The sequence below is a fragment of the Chiloscyllium plagiosum genome, chromosome 15, assembly GCF_004010195.1.
Source record: "Chiloscyllium plagiosum isolate BGI_BamShark_2017 chromosome 15, ASM401019v2, whole genome shotgun sequence".
Classification (NCBI taxonomy): domain Eukaryota; kingdom Metazoa; phylum Chordata; class Chondrichthyes; order Orectolobiformes; family Hemiscylliidae; genus Chiloscyllium; species Chiloscyllium plagiosum.
The window spans coordinates 45,220,706-45,239,590 of NC_057724.1; the positions used below are offsets into that span (position 1 = coordinate 45,220,706).

An 18,885-nucleotide genomic window follows, 5' to 3' on the forward strand; every position below is an offset into this window, starting at 1 on the left:
ATTAGACTGGGGTGTACAAAGTTAAAAATCACACAACACCAGGTTATAGTCCAACAGGTTTAATTGGAAGCACACTAGCTTTCGGAGCGTCGCTCCTTCACCAGGTAATAGCGGAGGACACAATTGTAAAGCATAGAATTTATAGCAAGAATTTACAGTGTGATGTAACTGAAATTATACATTGAAAAATACCTTGATTGTCAGTTGAGTCTTTCATCTGTTCGAATACCATGGTATTTTATCTTTTATCTCACTTTTTAGATTAGAATCAGAGTTTTACATGAATTCATGCAGTTTTTGAGCAAAGTACAATGGAACTCTGCAAGTACAAATTCACCCCACAAAATATATGTGTGCATGTGGGTGTTTGTGTGTGTCAGTCTGGGTTGGGAGTGTGAAAGAGAGTGTACATGTGTGTGTGTAGTGAGTGTAGAGTGTCTTAAGTCTGTGAGGGGGTGCATGTGTGAGTTGGGAGTGTGTGTGCGTGTCTGGGGTTGGGGGTTGTGAGTGTCTGTGAGAGAGAGTGTATGTGTGTGTGCATGAGTGTAGAGTGGTCTAAGTCTCTGTGGGGTGAATTTGTACTTGCAGAGTTACATTGTACTTTGCTCAAAAACTGCATGAATTCATGTAAAACTCTGTTATCTCACTTTTTAGATTAGAATCAATCTAAACATTATGGCATAGACAGAGAACACAGGGGGCTAACACCTCCAATGTATTGTCTAGCTAACACCCATTGTTATAGCTAACCTGAGAATGAAACATTTTTAAAAAAAGGTTTTGTGATTTACACATGAAAGAAATGAAACTACCATGGTATTCGAACAGATGAAAGACTCAACTGACAATCAAGGTATTATTCAATGTATAATTTCAGTTACGTCACACTGTAAACTTTTTCTATAAATTCTGTGTCTTAGAATTGTGTCCTCCACTATCACCTGATGAAGGAGTGGCGCGCCGAAAGCTAGTGGGCTTCCAATTAAACTTGTTGGACTATAACCTGGTGTTGTGTGATTTTTAACTTTGTACACCCCAATCCAACACCGGCATCTCCAAATCATGAATTTAATAAAACATTGAACAACAGAACTGACTTTGAAAGAATGTGGAGAGCCTTTAAATGGTTAATTAGTAAGTTTTTAAGCCAAAATTTACAAAAGTGTTTGCAAGAGTATTTGAGATTCTGCTTTCACTTCAAGCAAATCACAATTTAAATTAATCAAAGAATTTAAAATGATTTATTTTGTTGCTTTAATTTCTTGGTTGGGTGTCCAGGATTTCCATAATTTGATTGACTGTTTGTCACCAAGATGACCGATCCATGCCAACAATGCCAGTAAAGAACATTGGAATCTGTTACATTACTAATGAGGTAACATTCTCAACTACCATAACAAGGGCTGCAATATAACTAACATAGTCAAACATTGGCCTTGCTTCTTGTATAACAAAATGCTCCAATTAAATGACTTACTTGAAGACCTCAAACTCTCTTTTTAACAACACTGTAGACATACCTACAATAGATGGAATGTCATTATTCAAGAATGTGGTTCACCACCACCTTCTCAAGGGCAAATGCTGGTCTAGCCAACAGTGCTTTCATTCCATGAAAGCATCATGAAATAAATCAATTTAGTTTAGGTGATCTACATATTAAAGGTGTTATTCACATGAAAGAGAATATGATTGAAAGCTGCATTAATTTCCTTATACTGACATCAGGAACAAAGGTAGTGATGGGGTCAAGGTCATCATCAAAAATTTGGAAATACATAAGATTGAAATCAACTTTTCATAATGACTTTGTTCCTTCAGCTGAGGGAGTGTAACTAGTCATCTGACTAACAGTAGCCATTCCTAAATTAGGCACATTTTTAACATAGAGAAAAGATCTCAACTTTAGATCAGCACTGTATTAAACAAGAGTCAGTTTTTACACTGGTCCTTATCCATGATGAAGTGAGTTGGGACCAACTTGAAACCACTTAATTTAAAACCTTTCCAGCCAATGCACACACACATTTTCATTCATCTCATTGTTTGGTAATTTTGAATCTATCACTGCTATAATAACTTGTGACATTAATACTTACTTCTTCACTGTTATCCATTGTGAGCAAAATATAAACAAACACATGATAAAGTATTTCAAGAGAGACCGTGTCATTTCACTAACTTTACAAAGCCTCTAAGCTCTAGAAAATTTCTTGATGCTGTCAAAAAACAAACGGGACATAGAATAGTTGATAAGATTGCTGATTCATGAACTTAACTAAAAAAAACTGGTTTTGGATGTTGGAGAAGGAAAAAGTCAAATTAGTTGATTTGAGTTTGATTTATTTTGGAAATTAAGTGCAAATTTTTACATGTACTTGCTGGTGGATTTGTAGGTGGGGGACATTTCATAAAATTCCTCAGATGGTCTTCCCACCAGGCTCCCACTCACCCACATTCACAATGGTTTTACAGTGGACATGCAAGTCCTAGATTGGCCCACCTACCATTTTCTTAAGTGGAAAGCCATCCTAAAAATCTTATCCTAAATATTTCTAAGTTTTATTTATGCTGCATTTCTTTGGATGATGTCATAAAAAGGAAGGATATGTTATGTACATGACACATCACTTCCACACACAAAGAATAACTGAATCCAAAATATTCAGAAATTATATGTGGGCGGCACGGTGGCACAGTGGTTAGCACTGCTGCCTCGCAGCGCCAGAGACCCGGGTTCAATTCCCGACTCAGGCGACTGACTGTGTGGAGTTTGCACGTTCTCCCCGTGTCTGCGTGGGTTTCCTCCGGGTGCTCCGGTTTCCTCCCACAGTCCAAAGATGTGCAGGTCAGGTGAATTGGCCATGCTAAATTGCCTGTAGTGTTAGGTATGAGGTAAATGTAGGGGTATGGCTGGGTTGCACTTCGGCGGGTCAGTGTGGATTTGTTGGGCCGAAGGGCCTGTTTCCACACTGTAATCTAATCTAATCTAATCTATACAATTTTACTAATTTAGCCAAAATTTGGGTAAAGTTTTGAAAACAGAACATTACTACAAAAGTAAAATTTTTAGGATTAATCCCTCACCATCTCTTTTTACATCATTCTCATTCACTGAAGTAGTGATGGTTTCTCCTGTAACAGAAAGCAAAACTGAGTTCTTGTTGTTATAAAAAGAATGAGCACATTCACAAACTGGATTAACACTAGCCAATAGACTCTTGCTCCCATCTGCTTATGAAGGGCTGAGTGAGCAGATTAGGGAGATAAAACAAAATACTGCAAATACTAAATATCTGAAATAATAAATGAAAATGCTGGAAATACTCATTCGCTGAAAAATAAAGGCCAAAGTCCAACAAAATAATGCATGCCCTGAAGAACATTTGGTAGAAAGAGCATAGGAAATACATTTACCTCCAAGCAAGTCTTGTGTGGATTCTTCAGCACAGTCAAGTCAATCTATGGTCCAAGCATCCAAGGAGATAACCCACTTAGAGTTCAGACAGAGTGGCACCCGTAAAGGACTAAAAGATAGAGAATGCTCCTTAGAAGGAACATTTCCAGGATCTCCTCAACTAAGACTCAGTCCTTGACATGAATGTCCTTGATCAGATTCCACAGCATGCTAGGGGATCTCTGAGATGTTATAAATATGGCCATCTTCAAGAAAGAAATGATCAATCATGGTTGCTACACAGGAGTATTCCTTGATGTCCACTAGAGGGAAGGTCATCGCAAAAACCCTCTTGAATGATCTTCTCCCAGTGACTGAAGAATTCCTCTCAAAGTCACAATGTGAATTCTGTCCGTCAACAGGCAGAGCAGATGGTTAGCATGCCCTAGAATCTTCACAACAAGACAAATTTACCACCGTTCTCTACCTGCTGCACAACAGTCTGCAAACCATGAATGACTGTCACCAATGGATCACCCACTGACCATAAACATGTGCAAACTGGTATTTAGCAAAGCTGGTTCCTTGCACCAGAGCTCTTCGCTATCTTCCTTGCCCAATAAGCCATGTCGTCTCCCTGAGATTTCCTGGTAGGGTGGAACTAAGTATAAACAGAAAACTGTTCAATCAGGTCACCTCCAGTCCATACCAAGACCACCCCAATTACTGCCTTTGAGCTGCAGTATGCAGATGATGCTTGCGTGTGGGCATATGCAGAGGCCAAGCTCCATACTAATGTGGATACATTTGTGGAGTCATTTGAGGGAATGAGCCTTAGGCTTCACTTCTGGAAGACAAAGGTCCTCTGTCAGCCTGGTCTCACTGCATAACACTGTCTCCCAACCATCCCAGCCATTGATAATGAGAATTAATTCCCATATCTTAGGTACCTCCTCTCAGTGAGGACAGACATCAACAATGAAATTCAACATTATCTCCAGCGTACCAGAATGATCATTGACTATCTAAGAAACTGAGTGTTTGATGTCAAACCCAGTGTCAAGCTCATGGTCTACAAGGGAGCAGTGATACCTGCCCTGCTGTATATATTGGAGACATGGACAGCAGACATTTCAAATCCCTTGAGAAATGCCACCAACAATGCTGCAGCAAAATCCTGCAAATACACTGACAGTAAAAGTGCTGCAATATCCATGTCCTCTCTCAAGCCAATATTGCTAATATTAAGGCAGATGTATTGGTCAAGCCACACATCTGCATCTCCTTTCACATAACTTCCCAAACAAGCTCGCAGTCTACTCCGAGCTTCATCACAGCGGTTACCAGGAGGGCTGAGGTAACAAATCATAGACAATCTTAAAGCCTCCCAGAAAAATGAAATATCCTCATTGGCTCATGGGAATCTCCAACCCAAGACTGCCTGAAATGGAGATGAAGCTTCCAAAGATGTCAACAATTTGGAATATCTCAGACAGGCCCAGATGCAGGCCAAACACAAACAGCAGTAGTGTATTAAATCCTGAGCGTCATGCCCATCCACTTCAGCAAACACCACTGGCCCTGCGGTGGCAGGGTTGACAGATCCAGACAATTTAGTTACCTTAGCACCCACTGAAGTGGAAGGAAGCTATACTTGATCCTGCAGGAACACCTAAGAAGAAGAGCAAATTAGGAAGTTAAGCAAAATACTGTGGATGCTAAAACTCTGAAACAATAAAAGAAATGCTATAAACACTCTGCAGATCAGGGAGAACCAGCTAAGAAAGATACAAGGAAAGTTTGGATGAAGTTGGAAAATGTGGAGATGAAGGGAATTTAATGCTGATGAATTCATGTATATTTACTGCAATGCTGACAGCATACAAACTTTGTGCTGCCTGCTAATTTCAATGATGTGGCTTGGTGAAGGATAGACTATTGGACATGGTAGTATTAGTTTACTTGAAAGCTCTTATTAACAATTGCATGCCATGCACCTTCAACTACAACAATCCCTGACTCAGACTGCTCCACATGGATGATTATATGCACATCACAGACATAATTATAAGCACTGTATGTACAATCATCTCCTCAAATGAACTAATTCAGCCTTTGGCTGACGAAAGTAAGCTGAATTTAAGGAGGAGGATCTCAAACTTGATTCTAAGGTCGCAGTTTACTAGGCAACACTGATCCCTGTGCTCCTATGTGCTTCAGACACGTGAACCTCTTACAGCAGGAGCCTGAAGGCACTGGAGAGTTCAAACCATTGATGTCTTCACAAGATCTTCTGAAGTTGGTGGCAAGAAAGATGGTTCACAAACAGCTTCCTTTTCTAAGTTGACGTGCCTCGCTTTGAGGTAGTAATCACTCAAAAACAGCTCCATAAGCTGTCTGAAATGCTTGACACCAGACTACAAGACAACTGTTTTATTTGGAGCACTATTGTAGTAAGAGAAGAGGAGGATAGTGAAAATGTTTAAAAAATGTCCTCAAACCATCCATGAAGAAATCACCATTTCCACCAATTAATGAGAACCCTGGGTTCATAATCCAGCAAAATAGAAAACGTTAATTCAGGAAGGCTTCAACCAGAAGGAGACACTCTGTTGGGAATGTACAGAGATGAAGATGAGGTATCAGATGGAGCACATAAGCCTCCAAACAACGGAAGAATTTGACCATGCAAGAAACACCCACCTGCAGGTGGTAGAGCCTGCAGACAGCTTGTTAGTCTTATCAGCCATCTCAAAACCCATTGAAACTGAGGGGAAATAATTTATCCTCAATCCTGAGGGACTGCTGAAGTAGTACATAAATGAACAGGGGTTAGTTCTTAATTGATACACAACACTTGAACACACACTACCGGGCAACACTACTATGTAAACTGACACAAAAACAAAGATTAGCTGCTCTTCCATTTCATTGTTGCTTGTCAGACCTTAGTTGGCAAATTTACTGAGCATTAGTCTCCATAACAGTGACATGCATAAATCAATTCATTGCCTATAAAAACTTTGGGACATCCTGTGCATCTAAAGCTGATACATAAATGCAAAATGTTTCAGTGGCAGGAATGAACAACTTTACCTCTTTTTAAAACATTTGTCACTCTATTGAAATTTCAAAATACCAAACATGAATTGTTAAATTTACAGGGAATGTCATACTTACGGTCTACAGTAGAGTTTAAATTGTCCATACTCTTAGCATTATTCCTCTTAGCTCTGGCTAAAGCCTTCATTACTGGGGACAATCCATAAGTGGTACCTAAATTAAAATTACAAGAAACTTTTCAAACAGTACTAGATGCATTATTAAACAGCATTAATCACAGCAAAATATATCCAAATAGCTGGGACATGGATCTTCTATCTTTGAACTAAGGAAGCTTCTTTAGGGAAAGAAAATTTGAAGCAGTCGTAGAATCCTGTGAGGTAGGGGCTGAAAGGTCCTCTCAGTAGGAGCATGAAATAGGAATAAGCAATACGTTAAAATTAACCTGTTTTTTTTCATTGCTGACTGCAGTTTCTTGCCACAATTCTAGTTACAAAGTACTTCTTGTTCTAAACATTTGAACATTGTAGTCTTGGTGTCATAATGTGAACAGAAATTTCAATTTTCGAAACAGGCATTTGGTCCAACAAATTTGACTCTTTTTATCTTTATTCTTTCAAGGCAGGAAAGGCCAGCATTTGTTGCCCATTTCCAATTGCCCTCGAACTGAGTGGCTTGTCAGGCCATTTCAGACAGCAACGAAGAGACAACCACATTGCTGTGGGTCAGGAGTCACAAGAGAGCCTGACCAGAATGGTACATATCCTTCCCAAAAAGACATTAGTGGTTTTAAAACATGGCAGTTTTAAAGTTACCATTTAGTTAACATTTTACAAAAAAAATAATTTAATCTCTAGCAGCTGTGGCATGGGATTCGAACATATGTTGCAGAGCATTACAATCTTCCCTGTTGATGTAATTAATTTGATTTATTCCCCTTTTAACAATATTGTCAATCACTTCACCCTTTCTGTTGTTTGTTGAACTTATTCATATTTCTTAATTCAATGACTTTCCACATTAATATTCCAGAACTATTGGTCTCTGTATGTAAAAGTTCAAGTTACCTGTAAAGTCCTAACTTTTCAATTTTTATAACTCACTTCTGCTGATACTTGAATACCTACCATGATGAACCAATTGTAGTTGGGAACTATCAATTCCTCACAGGATCTTAAACTTCAAATAAAGGACCTTGAGATCTCTTCTCTAAAGTAGAATATCCTTCTTAAACTCTGCTCCCAATTTTTATACTTCGACTCAATGAAGTTGTTCAACCTGAAACTTCTCAAGTTTGAGTTAACTATTGAGTTTATAACTGCATTTCTTTAATATATCATGGAATCTCAGTAGGTAATTGGGATCATTGTACAATATAGAAACAAGTATGCAAACTTAGGTCACATGAAATTGAGGGGTGCAAGTGGAGTCAAACACTGATAGAAGGAGACAGCACAATTTTGTTAGCACTGGCAGCAAATGGAATGAATTAGTAGGAGTTAAATTTCAGGAGTTTTTACATTCAATAATCTAAAAAGGTAAATTACAGAATATGAAAACTCAAACCTGACTTCATCCTGTGAAAATCATCATTTTCTGAATCAGCCATATGAAGGAGAACGTTTGATGCTTCCTCCTCCTGCACACTGGAATTACTGGTTAATGCACGAGCCAGAAGGTCAGCTTCACCACCTTCTGTACTGACAACAGTTAAAGGTTTTCTAACAGTTACAGAGTTCAGATTAACTGAATGATGGAGTTCATCTGTAGATGATGTTCCCGCATTAGCATCTCCAGAAGGTGCCTTTGTGCGTGATTCTTCGCTTGCACTTCTTGACAGTAAGTGTTTATTGTATTGCAGGATGATTTGAGGTTCAGCAGGATCATCTTCAGATGACTTTTCCACCAGGGCTTCTGCTTGGCTCTTCAATGAAATGTTGGTGCAATCATTTTTTCCTGGATCTACATCCTGTTCCAAAGTAGGAGTATCAGACTGGGAAGAGCATAGTGTGCTTTCCTCATCCCTTCCCTTTGGACAAAGTTGAAATTCTCCATTAAGTCTTATTACGTAATTGTCTACTGGTGTCCTCACCTCTGATTTATGATCATTGTAAAGTAATACTGGACTTTCATTACAGACTTTATCATCAACCTTAACCACTGTGAGCTCCTCTGTTGATGGTGGGTTATCTGCAGCAGATTCAATTGCCATTTTCTTTATCTTTTTGTACATCTCCTTTCTTTCAATCTCCTTAGGTGGAAGAATCTCCTTTTTTATAGGTTCCTCCACAATGTAATCAGGAGGAGTTTGACTGCTTTTCATGACTGACAAAGATTCATCCAAACTCAAGCTTTTGGAATGTATCAATGTTATGGGTCTGCCATGTTCAATGGATTCCAGTGCAATGGAGTCTTTTGGTTGATCATCATCACTATGAGATTGCTGAATATTAATTTTAGATACTTCATCAACCATAGAAGGAGTTGCTTCTGCATATTGGTCCCACTTGGTCATCAATGCATCAGGCTTTTCAATTTTGACAGCTGCTCTGACTCTTGGAGCAGGAACGGGTGGTAACTTGCTAGTCCTAGTTAACTGGTCAATTTCTCCTTCCTCAGACGAATGACTTATTGATTGGTTCCCTTGAAGTTCAGAGTTAGGATAGCTATTTGTAGAAGGAATTTCCCTGGTTGCCAAATTGGACTTGGACTCAGGCACTGTGGATTGCTTTACTTCAGTGGGGCAGCTTTTGTAGTCTGGTGATCTGAGTCTTCTAAATGGACGTTTGGAAACATTGCTTGGAAGCTCATTGTTTGCTTTATTGGATTCAATTCCTCTTTCCCAAAAGTGCTTCAGGCTTTTGAAATGGTTGGGGTCAGTGAGAGCTTCACCTTCAAGGTGCTTATTACCTAAGGCATTTATGGTGAACACAGCACCTTGTTTATGGTCTTTCTCTCTCTCATCATCAGAAGAGGATGACTGATATTTAGCTATTCTGGAAGTAGGATGAAAGGCAGCCTTTGCTTGGTCAGACACCTCAGTAGTCTCATTCTTACCTGCCAACTGTCTACTCAATGGCTTCAGATCCTCAGCAGGTATTTTTCGAGTTTCCCCTGCTGTTTCTAAAGCAATTTTTAGTCTTGGAATTTGAGATGTTGGTGAGAGGTTCAATTTCTCAAGTGTATTGTAAGCTTGTTGGTCTTCATTAGTTTTGGCGAATGGTAGTCCTCGTGGACCTACAGTTTAGAAAATACCATTCAGTTAATAACCAACTTAAGCAACAGATGTAAAGTTAAAGTGAATGGCAGATATTAAATCATTAAAACCTCCCATGATAAAAATGAAACATTTGTCCAGCAGTGAATTGGTACTGACTCTTTAGATCAATCATGATACACAATTTAAAACTAGTGAACTCTCAGAAATCATTTCTCTGCGCAAAATCAATAACAAGTTTCAAGGATTGTTTAGCTACCTCTGTGCAGTTCACTTAAAGACAGAATCAAGCCACACCATTCAACAAATATGTGAGATTAAGTCAGATAAGTGTGTAGTTAGCAACTCTCTTTAAACATTTGTGACAAGTTTTAAATGACACCAAGGCAATATTTTTTTTGTGAACCAGAAGCATTAGGCTATCTTCAAAAGGCATCATTGAAAAGGAAGGAAGAGTATCACATCTTAGTCATCAAGTTTTCATATGTAACTGATATAATGCAATGCTGAAAAATATGTTAACACTTTTATTTTAAGAAAAGAATAGTTGTCAGATATTTCTCAGGAGTCAATAAGTGTTTGAACTTCTTTCCTTCATTTGATAGGGTCACAGTCATCGAGTCATAAAGATGTACAGCTCGGAAACAGACGCTTTGATCCAACTCCTCCATGCCAACTAGATATCCTAAATTAATCTAGGAAGGAAAGGTTTACTAAAATAATATTTGTAGGAATTATAAATCACCTGACTCAGAGGCAAAGCTTTCTGGCTTCTTGCTTGTCTGAGTTTCACTTTCTCTGGATGTGCTGTCCCATTTTGGAAACTGGGTAATGTTAGAAATATGCATTTTCTCTTTGTCACTTATCTCTGGAACCTGGTAAGTGGATGCCCCTTTACAGTGAGTGGCCAGGCTCTTCCTGGATTTTGGCACATCCAGGGGCTTTTCACTCACTGGTGATGCTATTGTAGAGACTGTGGTTAATCCTTGACCTGAAATAAAACAAAATGATACAGGCAACTGTTTTCTATCATAAACTTCTCAGGTCACATAATGTACAAAACATTAGTTGTAATTTCACTTTCTGTACTGAAGTATAAACAAATTGTCTGATTTAAATGATGAAAGTGCTGAATCAAGCTATTTATGAACTGAACCAAGTTCAGAATGATTTTTCAACTCTAGCAACTGTGTGGCTAACTAGAGAAGTGATTGCTGGGCCTCTTGCTGAGATATTTGTATCATTGATAGTCACAGGTGAGGTGCCGGAAGACTGGAGGTTGGCAAACATGGTGCCACTGTTTAAGAAGGGCGGTAAAGACAAGCCAGGGAACTATAGAGCGGTGAGCCTGACTTCGGTGGTGGGCAAGTTGTTGGAGGGAATCCTGAGGGACAGGATATACATGTATTTGGAAAGGCAAGGATTGATTAGGGATAGTCAACATGGCTTTGTGCGTGGGAAATCGTGTCTCACAAACTTGATTGTGGCAAAGAGGATTGATGAGGGCAGAGCGGTAGATGTGATCTATATGGTCTTCAGTAAGGCGTTCGACAAGGTTCCCCATGGGAGACTGATTAGCAAGGTTAGATCTCATGGAATACAGGGGGAACTAGCCATTTGGATATAGAATTGGCTGAAAGGTAGAAGACAGAGGGTGTTGGTGAAGGGTTGTTTTTCAGACTGGAGGCCTGTGAGCAATGGATTGCCACAAATATCAGTGCTGGGTCCCCTACTTTTTGTCATTTACATAAATGATTTGGATGTGAGCATAAGAGGTAGAGTTAGTAAGTTTGCAGATGACACCTAAATTGGAGGTGTAGTGGACAGCGAAGTCGGTTACCTCAGATTACAACAGGATCTTGACCAGATGGGCCAATGGGCTGAGAAGTGGCAGATGGAGTTTCTTTCAGGTAAATGTGAGGTGCTGCATTTTGGGAAAGCAAATCTTAGCAGGACTTATACACTTAATGGTAAGGTCCTAGGGAGTGTTGCTGAACAAAGAGACCTTGGAGTGCAGGTTCATAGCTCCTTGAAAGTGGAGTCACAGGTAGATAGGATAGTGAAGAAGGCGTTTGGTATGCTTTCCTTTATTGGTCAGAGTATTGGGTACAGGAGTTGGGAGGTCATGTTGTGGCTGTACAAGACATTGGTTAGGCCACTGCTGAAGTATTGCATGCAATTCTGGTCTCCTTCCTTGGAAAGATGTTGTGAAGCTTGAAAGGGTTCAGAAGAGATTTACAAGGATGTTGCCAGGGTTGGAGGATTTAAGCTAAAGGGAGACACTGAACAGGCTAGGGCTGTTTCTCTGGAGCATCGGAGGCTGAGGGGTGACCTTATAGAGGTTTACAAAATTATGAGGGGCATGGATAGGGTAAATAGGCAAAGTCTTTCCCTGGGGTCGAGGAATCCAGAACTAGAGGGTTTAGGGTGAGAGGGGAAAGATATAAAAGAGACCTAAGGGGCAACCTTTTCACACATAGGGTGGTACGTGTATGGAATGAGCTGCCAGAGGAAGTGGCTGGTACAATTGCAACATTTAAGAGGCATTTGGATGGTTATATGAATAGGAATATTTGGAGGGATATGGGCCGGGTGCTGGCAGGTGGGACTAGATTGGGTTGGGATATCTGGTCGGCATGGACGGATTGGACCAAAGGGTCTGTTCCCATGCTGTAGATCTGTATGACTCTATAACTCGGTTCCTGGTTTGTCAACTGTCTCCAGCATGCAGCTGATCTTAACAAATGACAGAAATTGACAGAACGTGATCTAGGAGTGGAAATAAGTGCAGGGGGGAAACAAAAATCAGCATCACACTAATATGCAATTTCTTTGGTAAAGAAGCAACACAATATTCTCTGTACTTAACTCAACAAATTAAACTTTCTCTAACTGAACAACTGGAGAAACTAAAGCTATACCTCTACTGCCTGAAAGCATCACAGAAGGCTATGTTCAGCTACTGAATTCCCACTCTGGAATTTCACTTTCTAATGCCTCTGCCACCTTTCTACCCCATAAAATCCACTTTGGCCAAACCTTTGGTCACCCTTCTCATTTGTGCCTTGATTAGTGTCATGCCCATTTTCAAATGTGAAGTACCATGTGACATTAAGTGTTAGGCGAATTTAAACCATGTTAATATTTCATCTAAATGTGTGGTACTGGAACAGCACACCTGGTCAGGCAGCATCTGAGGAGTAGGAGAGTCGACTTTTCAAGCATAAGCTCTTCATCAGGAATGTGGGGGGAATTGGGGGGGGCAAGGGGCCTAAAGATAAATGGGAGGGGTTCGGGCTGAGCAAAAGGTAGCTTGGAATGCAATTGGTGGATGAAGGTGGGGGTGTCGGTGATAGTTGGAGTGTTGGAGTGGAGGGTGGAGCAGATAGTTGGAAAGGAATATGGATAAGTAGGACAGTTCAAAAGGATGGTGCAGAGTTGGAGGGTTGGATCTGGGATAAGATGGGGGAAGGGAGATGAGGAAACTGGTGAAATCAACACTGATTCCATGTGGTTGGAGGATCCCAAGGCAGAAGATGAGGTGTTCTTCTTCCTGGCCTCAGGTGGCTAGGATTTGACATTATTGCCTCCGCCTCAGCCACTTCTACCCCAGTGACCTCACTCACCTGAACACCACTGACGAACATGCAGCCACTGCCAAAGACATTGCAAACATCACATGGAACGTCACTTCTGCCCCTGCAGAAGCCATTGAACGCATCGTCTCTGCCTCCGGAGAAACCATTCCCTCCATGACTCCCTAGTTTGGTCCATGCCTCCCAAAAACCCACCCTGCACTGCCGGCACCTTCCCTTGCCACCTCAAGAGATGTAAAACCTGCGTCCACCCTTCCCTCTCACCTCCATCCAAGTTCCCCAAAGGATTCTTCCACATCCGGCAAAGATTTTCCTGCATCTCTTAACACCTCATCTACTGTGTCCGTTGCTCTCGATGTGGTCTCCTCTACATTGGAGAGACAGGACACCAACTCGTGGGACGTTTCAGAGAACATCTCTGGGACACACACAACATACAACCCTATCACCCTGTGGCCAATCACTTCAACTCCCCCTCCCGTTGAAGTCTTGGGACTCCTCCACCGCCAAACTCTAGCCACCCGACACCTGGAAAAGAATGCTTCATCTTCCGCCTTGGGATCCTTCAACCACACGGAATCAATGTCAATTTCTCCAGTTTCCTCATCTCCCCTCCCGCCCACCTTATCTCAGGTCCAACCCTCCAACTTGGCACTGCCCTTTTGAACTGCCTGCTCCTCGGATGCTGCCTGACCAGCTGTGCTTTTCCAGCACCACACATTATGACACTGATCCCTAGCATCTGTAGCCCTCACTTTCTCCTAATATTTCATCTAACCATTCTGAAAATGCTTCTTAAAGTCTATTTCCTTGTATTGATTGTTTTTATTTTGTTGTTCACATAAGTTTTCTACCAGCAAGAAACTTTTCAGTTTGGAATCAATGATGAATTATGGCATAAGGTATATTTTCCCAAATGGTAGAGTTAGATTTCTCAAGTATATTATTCTTTGTGTGGGTACTCCGGTTTCCTCCCACAGTCCAAAGATGTGCAGGTTAGGTTAATTGGCCATACTAAACTGCCCACAGTGTTCAGGAATGTGTAGGTTAGGTGCATTAGTCAATGTAGAGTAATAAGGTAGTTGAATGGGTCTGGGTAGGATACTCTTCAGAGTTTCAGTGTGGACTTATTGGGCCAAATGGTCAAGTTTCCACACTGTAGGGATTCTATGATTTCTATGATGTCTTGAATCATTACATTGATGCTCAAGGGGATTAACAATGTAGTCTAGAGAGGATGTTTCCAATCTACATCGAAAGATCATACTTTTAAGATAAGGGGTAGCAGATTTAAAACAGAGATAAGGAGAAATAACTCCATTCAAAAGGTCAAAAGGTCTGTGGAATTCACTAGCCCAGAGTATGGTGGTTGCTGGGACATTGAATAAATTTAAGCAGGAGATAGACAGATTTTTAATTAGTAATGGTTTGAAGGGTTATGAGGAGTGGCAGGAAAGTGGAGTTGAAACCGAGATGAGATTAACCATGTTTGTATTGAATGGTGGAGCAGGCAGGAGGGACTGAATGGCCCACTCCTGCTCCTAGTTCTTATGTTCTGTGCTCATATGTACATACTGGCTCATTTCAGAATCACACTCACCATTCACATTACTGTGTTCAGACTCTTTTGCAGCATTCCATGCTTCCCCTGTAAATTCTAAACGACTGTGCTGTCTTGGAGTCTGAGTATTACCCTCAGGTGAAGCAGTTCTTTGGCCTCTGATGTCAGATGTCTGATTGGTTTGCTTCGTATCACAGGAGCTGTCTGCATCATTGTCTTGTTTCATCGTATCTTCAGCTTGTTCAAAAACAGGAGACTCGGCACTAAAACCTGCAGGAGCCCTTTGTGGACCTGTTAAAGAGACCATGTCTGAAACATAAGAGATAGGAGATAGAGTGGGCCATTTTGTCCCTCACGCCTGTCCCTCTATCCAATAACAATCATGGCTGAACTTTCCCAGCCTCAACTCCTCTTTCATATCAATGTAGCATAGTCACCAACTCCGTGATACTTCAAAAATCTATATATCGCTGTTTTAAACACTTTCAGTGATGTTGGTGCCACAACTCTCTGGGGTGTAGTGTGTTTTTGCTCAGTCCAACTAGTAGAGATGTTTCTTCAATCCAACTAGTATCTGCTTCATAATATAACCACACCACTGCAGGATTAGATAGATATTAGGATCATATTTGGTCCATTTTCAATATAGAATGTCAGATCAGAATTCAGCTCCTTTGGGAATATGTAGAACCTCTATTCATACGGTTTATTTTATCAGACTCATTACAGAGAAGTAGTAGCAAAGTAATATAGGCTGGCTATTGAATACTGGAGGATAGCTGACATTTCAGAAGGAGAGGAAGAAAGGAAAGGGAGGCAAGTAGCTTTGTTAATAATGAATGAGTTCAGTCCAGTAGAAAGAAATGGTCTTGACCTGGAAGATAACAATATCAAATTGATTTGTGTGGAGATAAACAACCTCAAGGGAAAGTCACCAGGTGGGAGTAGCATTTTGCCCTCCTAACAATAGGTACAGTGCAAGATGAGAATATAAATCAAGAAGCTAATATGGCAGAGAAGAGGGGGTATGCAACAATACTGGAGCCAGCCAGAGAACAGGCTTTTTAAAAGTGAACATTGTGCAATCACCCGCAAACATCCTGATTTCTGACCTTATAATGGAGGGGAGGGCATTGATGTGGGTGTTATTGGCTCAGCCAGTATTTGATACCCATCCATAATTGCCCAGACAGCAATTAAGGGTCAACCACATTGCTGGGGGTCTGGAGTCACATGTCATCCAGACCAGGCAAGAATAGCAGTTTCCTTCCCCAAAGGGTATTAGTGAAGCAGAAGGGTTTTTCTGACAGACGATTCATAGTAATCATCAGGTTCTTAATTCCAGATTCTTTTAATTGAATTTAAATTCCCCTATCTGTCATGGCAGGATTCAAACCTAGGTCCGCAGACCATTATCTGGGCCTCTGGATTAACAATCCAGCGATAATACCAGTTGGCCATCACCTCCGCTTTGATATTTAGACATGGCAATGTATAATTTTTTTATTCATTCATGGGATGTGTGCACTGATAACAGGGCCATTGCTAGCATTTATTGCTATTCCTTTGCTCTTGAGAGGGTGACGTTAAAGTGCTGAGTTGATCTGCTGCAGTCTATTTGCTGTAAACGCATCTACAATGCCATTATGAAGGGAGTTCCAGGTTATTCACCTGGTGATAGAGAAAGAATGATTAGATTAGATTAGATTCTCTACAGTGTGGAAACAGGCCCTTCAGCCCAACAAGTCCTCACCGTTCTTTGAACAGTAGCCCACCCAGACACATTCCCCTACCTTATATTTACCCCTGACTAATGCACCTAACACTATGGGCAATTTAGCATGGCCAATTCACCTGGCCCGCACATCTTTGGATTGAGGGAGGAAACCGGAGCACCCAGAGGAAATCCATGCAGACACAGGGAGAATGTGCAAACTCCACACAGACAGTCACTCGAGGCCAGAATCAAACCCAGGTCCCTGGCGCTGTGAGGCAGCAGTGCCTCACTGAGCAATATATTTCCGAATCTGAATGATGAGTGGCTTGGAGGGTAAATTACAAGTGATTGTGTTCCTATGCCTCTGCTGCCCTTGTCCTTGTGGGTAGTAATGGTCATGGGTGTGGAAGATGCTGTACAAGGATCCTTGGTGAGTTGCATCATGTAGATGATACACATTGCTGCTACCAGTTATCAGTGGTGGAGGGAGTGAACTTTTGTGGAAATAATGCTACCCAAGCACACTGCCTGTCCTGGATCCTGCCAAGTTTCTCAACTGTTTTGGCGCTACACTCACCCAGGCAAGTTTGGGAGTATTCTACCACATTTCCAACATGTGTCTTGTACATGGTGGACAAGGCTTGGAGAAGCGGCTAATTTGCTGCAGGATTCCTAGTCTCTGATCTTTTCCTATAGCACAGTATTTATTTGACTAGTACAGTTCAGCTTCGAGTCAATGGTAAACTCAGGATGTTAATGTTGAAGGATTCAGTAATGGTAATGTTATTGAATGTCAAGGAGCAATTCTCTCTGTTTGGAGATGCTCATTGTCTGGCTCTTTAGTGATGCAAATGTGACTTACCACATTCAGCCTGAGCCTGATCATTGTCCAGGTCTTACTGCATTTGAACATATGCTGCCTCAGTACCTGAGGAGTTGTGAATGGTGTTGAACATTGTGCAATCACCAGCGAACATCCCTACTTCTGACCTTATGATGTCAAACAGCAGTCACTCCCACCTCACATCTGGAATTCAGCTCCTTTGTTCATGTTTGAATCAAGGCTGTAATGAGGTCTGATTATCAGTGTGCATTTTGTTGCACTGACCCTTCAAAATAATAGTAGCTACAATCGGCTGACCACGCTCCAAATATGTCCTGGCCTTGCCTCACTGTTGATGGCCATTTGATCCCCACCCTGACGAGAAAGTGAGGTCTGCCGATGCTGGAGATCAGAGCTGAAAATGTGTTGCTGGAAAAGCGCAGCAGGTCAGGCAGCATCCAGGGAACAGGAGAATCGACTTTTCGGGCATAAACCCTTCTTCAGGAATGATTCCTGAAGAAGGGCTTATGCCCGAAACGTCGATTCTCCTGTTCCCTGGATGCTGCCTGACCTGCTGCGCTTTTCCAGCAACACATTTTCAGCTCCCCACCCTGACCCCCATCTTAGCCTCACTGTCCTTTGAACTGTGGCAGTTTACCACTGCCTGTCAAGTAGCCAGACTGCAATACTGTTCGGATGGATTGAGAGTGAAATGATAACTAGGTCAAGCCAATAAATGAAACAGTAAGTCTTTCTTCCCAGTATTTTATGGACTTGCACACTCCACCCTTTCCCAGCCCACAAACATGGTCCCCTTCTAAATGTTTAAATAATGAAGACTAGGTTGGGCACATTTAGTAGACAATCTTGCGCATGCACTTGATTTATTCATGCATCTAAGCTCAATGACTTCATGCTAGATTTCTGTTTATTTAAAAGGATGAAATGGAAGAAATAATTCTCTGGCTATAAAACTCCCTCTTTTTCAAAAAAAGAAAAATCAAACAGATAATGACCCCATCTTTAGCTTAGTCTGTGATAATGCCTACATGAATTCTTTGTACCAAGAATTGAATTTGTGCTGTAATAAGCTGATAGGTAGGGGGAAATTTAGATTCTAAGATAAGGTTTAAAACGGAGGCACCTGTTCAGAAAATCCAAGATGGGAGATGGAGATGCTATGCTTGAAGCAGCCAATGTTGTTGTTTGCAGTTTGCCTACTGATTTTTAATTGAGGAGAAAGTGAGGACTGACGAAGGGCTTATGCCTGAAATATCAACTCTCCTGCTCCTCAGATGCAGCCCGACCTGCTGTGCTTTTTGAGCGCCACCCTTTTTGATTCTGATTTTTAGTTGAGTCATGTTATCATTTTCATAGTCTAAAACTGATCAGTAATTGAATCTCACATGTGGAATGTCACATGTTAATGAAAGGCCACAGCTCAAATCATTTGAGCTTCAGTGACATAGATCAACATTACTCAAAACAAAATGTTCCAGGATGAGTAGGTA

General features: G+C 41.1%; 1 protein-coding gene across 7 annotated transcripts in view; it reads right to left on the reverse strand.

Annotated features, from left to right (window-relative positions):
- LOC122557280 (synaptotagmin-like protein 2) overlaps window positions 1-18,885 on the reverse strand; it is a 110,197-nt gene that overhangs the window by 24,628 nt on the left and 66,684 nt on the right. For 4 of the 7 annotated variants that reach the window (XM_043704806.1, XM_043704808.1, XM_043704810.1 and 1 more), the window contains 5 exons: window positions 14,874-15,143; window positions 10,423-10,668; window positions 8,027-9,697; window positions 6,578-6,673; window positions 3,088-3,135 (listed from right to left, as the gene is read on the reverse strand). In XM_043704806.1, coding sequence (XP_043560741.1) covers window positions 3,088-3,135; window positions 6,578-6,673; window positions 8,027-9,697; window positions 10,423-10,668; window positions 14,874-15,143 — 2,331 coding nt within the window. The remainder of the gene's footprint in view (window positions 1-3,087; window positions 3,136-6,577; window positions 6,674-8,026; window positions 9,698-10,422; window positions 10,669-14,873; window positions 15,144-18,885) is intronic. The other 3 variants (XM_043704811.1, XM_043704813.1, XM_043704812.1) reach the window with 3 other exon arrangements.